Genomic DNA, 8,850 nt, shown 5'->3' on the forward strand with positions numbered 1-8,850 from the left:
GAGGGGCGTAGGGGAGAAGAGGGGCCCCGTGGGGGAAAGGGAAACACGGGGGCACAGGGGGTGAAGAGGATAAAGGGGGATGTGGGGATAAAGGGCCAGTGTCGTTTTCAGAGTGGGGGGCACCAGGGTGTCATCCACCCCAGTGTGGGGCTCAGAGCAAGAAGTGACAGGAGGCAGCTGTAACATCCACCCTCTCCCTGGGTGGGAATCCCAGCGGATCCCATCCCTACAAACGCAGATTAAGCAGTAAATGGGATTTTTTTCCCCCTCTCCCAGCCAGCAGCAGCAGCAGGAGTAGGACATGACCCACCATGTCTGAGGGCAGCAGGGGCCACTCGGTGGCCTTCGGCCAGGTGGTCATCGGGCCACCAGGCTCCGGGAAAACCACCTACTGCCACGCCATGAGGGAATTCCTGACGCAGATCGGGCGCAGGGTGTCCGTGGTGAACCTGGACCCTGCCAACGAGGCGCTGCCCTGCCCCTGCGAGCTGGACATCGGCCAGCTCGTCACCCTGCCCGACGTCATGGGCAGCCTCGGGCTGGGGCCCAACGGGGGCCTCCTCTACTGCATGGAGTACCTGGAGACCAACGTGGACTGGCTGCAGGAGAAGCTGGAAGGGCTCAAGGGGCACTATGTCCTCTTTGACTGCCCCGGGCAGGTGGAGCTCTACACGCACCACAACTCCCTGAAGAACGTCTTCGCCCACCTGGCCAAGTGGAATTTCAGGGTATTTTTGGAATTCCGGGGCTCTGCAGGGGGTTTGGGGTGGGTGATTGGCGCCCATGTGAGGCTTCACATCCCATGGGCATCGTGGGGACTAATGGCTGTTTTCTTCAGGAGTTTTTTGGCCTTTCCTGTGAAATGGCTTTATTAGGGAAGGAGGGGAATTTTGTCCTAATTTTGTCTTATTTTATTCTCCAAAGGATTGGCAAAACAGTGGCTTGTCAGGGCTTTTAAAGCAGTGGGATTATGGGCAGAAATATGGATTCTTTCCTCACACTTATTACAGAATCACAGAATGGTTTGGGTTGGAAGGGACCTTAAAGCCCATCCAGTTCCACCCTCTGCCATGGGCAGGGACACCTTCCACTAGACCAGGTTGCTCCAACCTGGCCTTGGACACTTCCAGGGATGGGACAAGCACTTGCTGTGCTCCAGGGTCATCCCCACAGTGTATGTGTTTTATCCAGGCAGGGAGGTCGGTGTGTGCTGGGACCCTTTTTGCCCTGCCCTGTGAGGAACCCAGGTGACATCCCAGGCCCTGCCTGCCCTGCCTGCACCCCGTGGGACGTGCTCTGGGCCTCCTTGCACAATGGGAGATGCAGATGAGGCCGTGCAGGTGAGAACAGTCCCACAGCCCAGGGAACCTGCTGACGCGGCGTTTGCTTTGCATCGGGGCCAAACCATGAATGTGCAAACCCTCTGCAGTGTGAGAGCAAGAAGGGCAGGTTCATTTGCCTGAGAATGTCACTGGGAATCTGCACATTAGAGGTTATTTTCATTGGAATAAATGGATGTGAAATTGGGGTTGCTAAAATAAGACATTTGTGCTGCTGTTTTGCTGCTCTCCCGGGTGCTCACACCTGGGCTGGTTTTTGCTGCAGAAGCTCTGCTGTGACTCAGCCACGCTCAGCCTCAGAGCCCTGGCTTGGAGTGACTTCCAGAGGTCTGGGACCACATTGTTACAGCAGCACAAAACACAGGGAATCGAACTGTTCATTAGTGTAATTATTAATTATTAGTGCAGACCGCAGTTGGCTCTCCCAGCAGAACGTGGCGTGCTACAGTTACTGCTCCTGAGTGTGCCATGGCCTGAGCAGTCCTGTGGGGAAGGTGGAAATCTGGAGGCAGTTGTGCTGTTCAGTAGGAGAATTAAACCCAGCTGTTACCCCAAAAATTCTGCAGAGTTCAGGCAAGTGGGGAAACTTCAGCTGCAAAGAGAGAAACCCTGGGGAAAGGGAAAGGGAAAGCAGCTGCAGGTTTGGGTGTTGGTGGTGAAGCTCAGCACCCCATAAAGCCTCCTGACAGCCCTTCCCTGGGTCCTGAATCCGTGGTGGTCCTTGGGTGGGAATGGGACAATATACACTTTTATATATGTGGATTTATGAATATGTTCAGCCTGGAGAAGAGAAGGCTCTGGGGAGACCTTGGAGCCCCTTCCAGTGCCTAAAGGGGCTCCAGGAGAGCTGAAGAGGGACTTCGGACAAAGGCCTGGAGTGACAGGAAAAGTGGGAATGGCTTCCCAGTGCCAGAGGGCAGGGTTAGATGGGATACTGGGGAGGAATTCTTGGCTGTGAGGGAGGTGAGGCCCTGGCACAGGTTGCCCAGAGAAGCTGTGGCTGCCCCATCCCTGGAAATGTCCAAGGCCAGTTTGGACGGGGCTTGGAGCAACTTGGGCTGGTGGAAGGTGTCCCTGCATTGGAATGAGAGGAGCTTTAAGGTTCCTTCCAACCCAAACCCTTCCATGGTTCTCTGATTCTGGTTTTCCTGTGCAGGAGGTAGAAGGTAGGTGGTAGCTTTCCCTACGTGGTGCAGTCAGGTCTGAACAGATTGTCCTGTTGCCACTTCCCGACCGTCCCTAAAGCAAGTGGATGGTTTTGTCACGGGTCTGACCTTTGTGTCCCTTCGTGCCTTTGCTTCCCAGCTGGCTGCAGTGCATCTGGTGGATTCCCACTACTGCACAGACCCTGGGAAGTTCATCTCTGTGCTCTGCACCTCCCTCTCCACCATGCTGCACGTGGAGCTGCCCCACGTCAACATCCTCTCCAAGATGGACCTGATCGAGCAGTACGGGAAGCTGGGTAAGAGAATTCCATGGAATCACGGGATGGTTTGGGTTTGGAAGGGACCTTAGAGCTCATACCCTTAAAGCCATGGGCAGGGACACCTTCCACTAGACCAGGTTGCTCAGAGCTCCATCCAACCTGGCCTTGGACACTTCCAGGAATTTGAGGGATGTGGATTGACCAGGTGCAGATTGCCTGTTTGGGAATGGGAGTGGCTGAAGAAACTGGTGTAAACCTCAGTGATGGTGGGGAAACTTGTACTCTTCCACTTAAAAATTGCCTTGTTTCCCTGCAGCTTTCAACCTGGATTATTACACCGAGGTCCTGGATCTCTCTTACCTGGTTGATCATTTGGCCTCCGATCCCTTCTTCAGGAATTACCGCCGCCTCAACGAGAAGCTGGTGGAGGTGATTGAGGACTACAGCCTGGTGTCCTTTGTCCCCCTCAACGTCCAGGTGATGCAGCAGGAGGGAACAGGGAGCCTTGGATGTGTGGCTGGGTGTGTAGCACCTTGTTTGTGTCTGCTCAGAGCCACGAGGGCTGAAAGCCTGAGCTGTGAAGAGACTCAGGGATGGAAAACAGGGAAACACACCCAGACTTGTAAATGATCCGTGGCAGCCAAAGGAAGAGGAAAGGCTGATGAGCTTGGGGCTACCTGGGCCTTGTGTCCTGGGGTGGGGAGTTCAGGCTCCCCTTTCTCCCAGCCCTTCTGCAGCTGCATTTCAAACCTGGGCAAAGTATTACCTAGAACGTCGTCAAATTAGGGAGCACCGAATAATTAGAAGATTGGGAGGAATAAATTGGGGAGGAAGGGCTGGAAATGTGGTGGTTAATCAGGGAGTTGGCAGAAGTGTCAACAGAGGCAAATGGGCTGGGACAAGGTGATGAAAGGAAGGAGAGGGTGGAGGTGTCAGCCTGGCCTGTACCACGGGTGTCCCTGTTTGTCCCATGTCCCCAGGGCTCGGGGGCTCTGCCAGTGTCCTCAGGGCCTGTGTGGGTGGCCCAGAGGCTTGGAGAAAACCCATGTAAAGCCCACCATGAGCTCATGCCTCTGGGAAAGGCCCAGATTCCCAGTGTGCCATGTCACTGCCTTCCAGGACAAGGAGAGCATGCGGCAGGTGATGCAGGCAGTGGACAAAGCCAACGGCTACTCCTTCGGAGACCAGGAGCACAGGAGCCTGGAAGCTCTGATGTCAGCAGCAGTGGGAGCTGATTTCCACTTCTCTTCGTATCCTCTCTGGTGCTGAGTTTAATTTCTCCTTCCCTGGGGGGGAGAGGCTGGAATTTGCAGGCCCAAGTTGTTTGTAATGTCTCCTGGTGGGTGATACACGTGTGGGGAGTGGGTCATGCTGAGCCCAGCCTGTGGCAGACACTTGTCCACCCCAAAACCACCACAGTTGTTGTTAATTGATCCTGGGACTGTGTCAGGAATCTTTTCACAACTTTCCCCTCCCTCACACTCCCTTGGATGGGTTCATTCCCTGTCTTCCAAATCATACAATTGATTCCCCTGTACTTGTCAGGTCTGGGATCAGGCAGAGCCAGAAATAACTCAGGTGATTCCTGCTGCTGCCAGCCCTGCATCTTCCTGCCAGCCTTGGGGCTAATGTGGGGCTGGTTCCTCACTGAGAACGTTCAGAGCTCCTTGCAGAAGGGAGTGTTTGAGCCCAGCCCCTTGTTTTCCTTAATTACTGCGTTATCAGCACCCTTGCAGTGCAGGAGAAGTATGTGCAATCTCAGGACAAAGCCGTGGAAGAAGAGGTGATGGATCTGTGACACACCCTTCCATGGCTCCTCTCTGTTTTGACACCTCTCCTTTTTTCCTACCAGGAGCTTAAGCTGTGACTCAGAGCAAGTGAAAGCCCTTCCAGACATAGTCTGGCTGCTGGACTCCCTCTCTGGGTGGGTTTGACTTCCCAGGCTTCTGCCTTGCTGCACAGAGCAGAAATTTGGGAGAAAGGAGGTGGCTGAAGGTGGGATGAGCCGGGTCTTTCCTTAGGAACAGAGAGACTGAGCTGGAGAAGGAAAAGCAAGGAAAAGAAGAGAGATAAAGTCTCCTCTTCCCCATCATGACCAAGACAGATCCAGAGAAAGAAAAATCAGTTGTAGCTGCCTCATCTTCAGAGGGACTTGAGACACAAGTTGTGGGTTTGCTGCAGGAGGAACGTGCACGGGCCTCGTGCTCCGGGGAGCATCCAGGCGGAGACGCCTCCGCTCCGTCTCAAGGACAGAAAGATGTTTGTTTTTCTTTTTCTTGGAAATAATGATGGACTCTTTCTTAATAAAAGAACTCCTTCGCCTCACTTTCATCTTGGGAGTTTGCTGAACCTGAATAAATAAACCCAAGAGAGCTGCAGAGCCCGAGGCTAAAGAGCCTCGGGTGGGAACGTCGCGGCAGCGGGCGCGTTGTGTGCGCGGCAGCTCCGTGTGCTGGCCGTGTCCTGCTCCTCTCTGATCTGCCTGAGAACAGGCTCAGAGTTTGCTGGAGGGAGTGAGGACTGTGGGACAGGAAAGCAGGTCACTCCTGGTGATCCAGGAGTGATCCAGAGGCTGGAGGTTGGGGCGCACGGAGCACAAACTGCCAGCTCGGCTCTTGGAGGCTTTTGATTAAGAAAGCCCCTGTGTGACTCAGCTCATGGTTTGCATGTAGGGCCTTTCCCAGCAGCTGCCTTGTGTGTCCTCATCCACCTTGTTTTTTTCTGGGCTTGCTTTCTTCACATCCCAAATCCTGGGGCTTCCCCTCCTTCCCATGTAATTCCCTCTTGCTGTCCTGCTGTAGCTCCCAATGGTGATGGCAGCAGCTCCCAGCCTTGTGTGCCACCTGCCCTGATTCCCGCTGCAGGCAGCAGCTGGGAGATGGATCTGGAGGGCTGGGGGGTGAAAAGTGAGGTGTCCACACCAAGGAGCCTCCAAGTGCCTCCTGGCAGCTCCACATGGGATGGGAGCGGGTGACACTCCCGATCCCAGCTCCATGTGCAGACTCAGCATTGCCTCTTGCCCAAGATCTTGCATAAAATACAACAAGACTTTTTTCCCAGGATGGTTTGGCCCTTGGCAGAGGGATTGCAGACTGGATCTTCAATGGATCTCGATGTAAATGGGGTCTTGGGCAGCTGGGCAGGGAATTAAAATTCATTTTTCCTGCATCTCCCAGCTTTTTGGTCAGGATTTGGAGAAAAGGAAGAGCTCAGGGGGAGGAGGGTGAAGACACATGTTTGTGCTTTAAGCAGACCCGTTCCCAATGAAACACTGCACTGATATTTCACATATTAAAGTCAAATCCCTGTCTGCTGCCGGTGCCTCAGCTCTTCCCAAGAGCCCAGAGACTTCCCTGGGTATTCCTGGCTGGAACCCAGCATTTCAGTGCTGAAGGTCTGGAAGCCAATGTAACCATAACTGAGCTGAAATTCCATCCTCACCCTGTGGCTTGTGGCCTCATCCTGGTCTTTTGGAGCTCTGTGAAGGGATGGGAGACGTGATCATAAAAATATTAATTTTATGGTGGCTTTTTCATGGCTTTGAGAGATTTGGTGGCTTAAAAGGGTATGGTCAGGTCAGACCGTGTTACACAAGAGCCATCAAAGCTTTTGTGGCTTTTTGGTTTTTTTTTTATTTGAATACCCTGGATATCTGCAGACTCAGCCTTGACAGTGCTGGAGAAAATGGGAATCAAAGGAGATGGAAACCGCTCAGCTCAGGGAACCTCGGTTGTGTCCTCTAAGTGCTGAGGTCTAGAAGAGCTCTGCAGCCTCAAAAATGCAGCATTTTTGCACTAAAGAGCTTTTTACAGCTGAATCAGGGGCTGAATTGAGACCCACAGCCCAGTGGGGACTGCTCCTGGTCAGGGTGGCATGGAGGATGGCTCAGCAGGAGACAGGGAAGGCTGGAGACCCTGGTGTGAAATCCAGGCAGGTCCTGCATCCACATGTCCCCACACTGGGAGGGGACAGACACTGGGAGGCTCCCAGGGCTCAGGGAGGTGACACTTTGGCTCCTGTCACTCCCATTGAGCAACTGGCTGGGGCCAAGGGCTGGGATTAGTCACCCCAACTGAGGCACAACCCTGGCATGGTGGGGGGGTACCCATCTTTCTGCTGAGTTGGCCCTACCTGCCCCAACCCCTCCAAGCCTGGTGCTGGGACAGGCTGAGCCCACCCTGACCGTGGTGGGTTGGCAGGGTGTGATTTTTTGGGATGAAGGGGTTTGGGTTTCAATCACAGCCACCAAACTGGGGTTTGCTGTGTCCCCTCCCTCCATCTTCCAGCCCCAGTCCTGGCTCCATTATGGGGTTCCTGCTCAGAGACTGAATTTCCCCATCAAGTGGTGCTTTCTGGGGGGGTGGGGTAAAAAGCCTCACCAAAAATCCCAAAGCCTCCAGAGCAGGCATCTGGTGTCAGCCTGGCAGGAGGCTGCCCATCACTGCCCTGAGGCCAGGGTGATGGTCATCAGGGAGGAGGCTCAGCCAGGAGCCAGCCAGCCCCAGCCTCGGGCACAAAGCCCTGTGGGGAGGTTGGGAGAGCTGGGGACAAGGACAGGCCTGGCTGTGGGTCCTGCAGTCCCCACTCAGGATGGGCAGAGCCTTTGCAGGTGGCAGGGCTGGGGTAGCATCCCCCACATGCCCTCAGAATCCTGCTTTGGTGTTCTTTTCCCCATGACTACTGGTCCCTGTGTATGGGGCTGTGCCAGGACCCTGCTGGGAGGGTGGGGGACACTCCCTGGCCCCATGACCCTTTGCTCTACTGGTGGTAAAGACACTAAAACTCATATATTTGAAAGCTTTTCTGGGTGCCCCTCCTTGCACGGTGTCAGGGATACCAAGAGCATTCCACAGCCACGGGACAGGGACAGAGATTGGGGTTCCAACGTCTCCCTTGCTTTTTCCATCTGGGTCCCATCACCTTGCATGAAACAGGGGGGCCCAGGAGGACCCCAGGGAACACTCCACTCTCCCCAGCAGCACAAACCTTTCATGGGAGCTGTCCTGAGGATCCAGGGCCTCCCTCCCAGCCTGGAAAAGCTGCTGGACCGGCTGGGAGCCGACGAGCATCCTCCTCCTACACGGCCCAGCCACGCTGCAATTTCGGGAGCTGTTGAAATCAGTTAACTCCTGGGAAGCCAGCGGGAACCCGTGGCCCCGAAAAGCAGCGGGGATGGACATAAACCCCCAGTTAATCCCCTTCTCAAGCACCAGTACCCCCCAGCTCCCACCTTGCCATGCTCCAGTCTAACCAGTCTGGGCTGCTGGTGTCCCCAGGCCGGCGGGTCAAGGGCCAGCACGAGCCCTCGGCTCGTTTTTCCCGTCGGCTGCCCCGGTTTGGATAATTACAGGTCTGGGGCTGGTTCCCAGCCTGGGAGCACTTGGGGCTGGGAGTGTTGGGGCCCCTCACTGGCCTCCCCCACCCGGACCAGCCTCGACAGTGCCAGGGTTCCCCAGCTCAGCCTGGACCTGGGGAGAAAACGGGACCTGCCAGAGCCACTGAGGTGGCCCTTGGAGGGGCCAAGGTGACACCAAACCATGGGGGGTCACAGTGGGGTTGGGGAGGGGACTAGGGGGTGGGCAAGGTGTGGGGGGGCTCACAGGGGTTAATCCCCTCTGCTGGTCTCTGCTCCAGGTGAAATGTCCCATCCAGGGCGAACAGGTTCTGCTTTGAGCAGCCCAACCTCCCACAGCAGCCAGTGCTCTCCCATGGCAGAGCCCTGGCAAAACTCATTACATCCCAGGCCGGTCCCTTGCTCCCTGGATACCCCATAATTCCTTCACTTCCCTGGGGTGTCTTCCCTGGTCACTTCCCTGGCCATGCCTCAGTTTCCCCCTTGCCCAGGGGCTCCTGGCACCCCCTGAGCTGTGCTTTGGCCATGCCAGGGCCCGGGACTGGCATGTCCCCCACGTCCCCACGTCGGGGCTCCCGCTGAACCTGAGTCACGGCGCGTTTCCTCCCGGCATCCCGGTGCTTCCCATCAAAGGCCGGCTCCTGCCCAGCCCTGCTGGATCTGATGAGCTCATAGCCCAGGGTGCCGTGACTGTATTTTATTGTAATTATTTTTCGTGTTGGAACGTGCTG

The 8,850-nt window shown here is 55.6% G+C and overlaps 1 protein-coding gene across 1 annotated transcript; it reads left to right on the plus strand.

The window, feature by feature from the left end:
- Positions 1-87: 87 nt before the first annotated feature.
- Positions 88-5,091, plus strand: GPN2 (GPN-loop GTPase 2). The gene is made up of 5 exons (XM_029963081.1): positions 88-728; positions 2,646-2,802; positions 3,083-3,243; positions 3,886-4,016; positions 4,492-5,091. The coding sequence occupies exons 1-5, from the start codon at positions 312-314 to the stop codon at positions 4,562-4,564; spliced, it is 939 nt and encodes a 312-aa protein (XP_029818941.1). The 5' UTR covers positions 88-311; the 3' UTR covers positions 4,565-5,091.
- Positions 5,092-8,850: the final 3,759 nt, after the last annotated feature.

This window comes from Manacus vitellinus, unplaced genomic scaffold, assembly GCF_001715985.3.
Source record: "Manacus vitellinus isolate BGI_N305 unplaced genomic scaffold, ASM171598v3 scaffold_52_pilon, whole genome shotgun sequence".
NCBI classification, from domain to species: domain Eukaryota; kingdom Metazoa; phylum Chordata; class Aves; order Passeriformes; family Pipridae; genus Manacus; species Manacus vitellinus.

What these genes read in the sequence shown, in the direction of transcription:
- GPN2 (XM_029963081.1), top strand. Translation starts at nt 312, where the DNA reads ATGTCTGAGGGCAGCAGGGGCCACTCGGTGGCCTTCGGCCAGGTGGTC. An exon ending in TGGCCAAGTGGAATTTCAGG is followed by an intron (nt 729 to 2,645) that starts GTATTTTTGGAA and finishes TTTGCTTCCCAG; the next exon opens with CTGGCTGCAGTGCATCTGGT. An exon ending in CGAGCAGTACGGGAAGCTGG is followed by an intron (nt 2,803 to 3,082) that starts GTAAGAGAATTC and finishes GTTTCCCTGCAG; the next exon opens with CTTTCAACCTGGATTATTAC.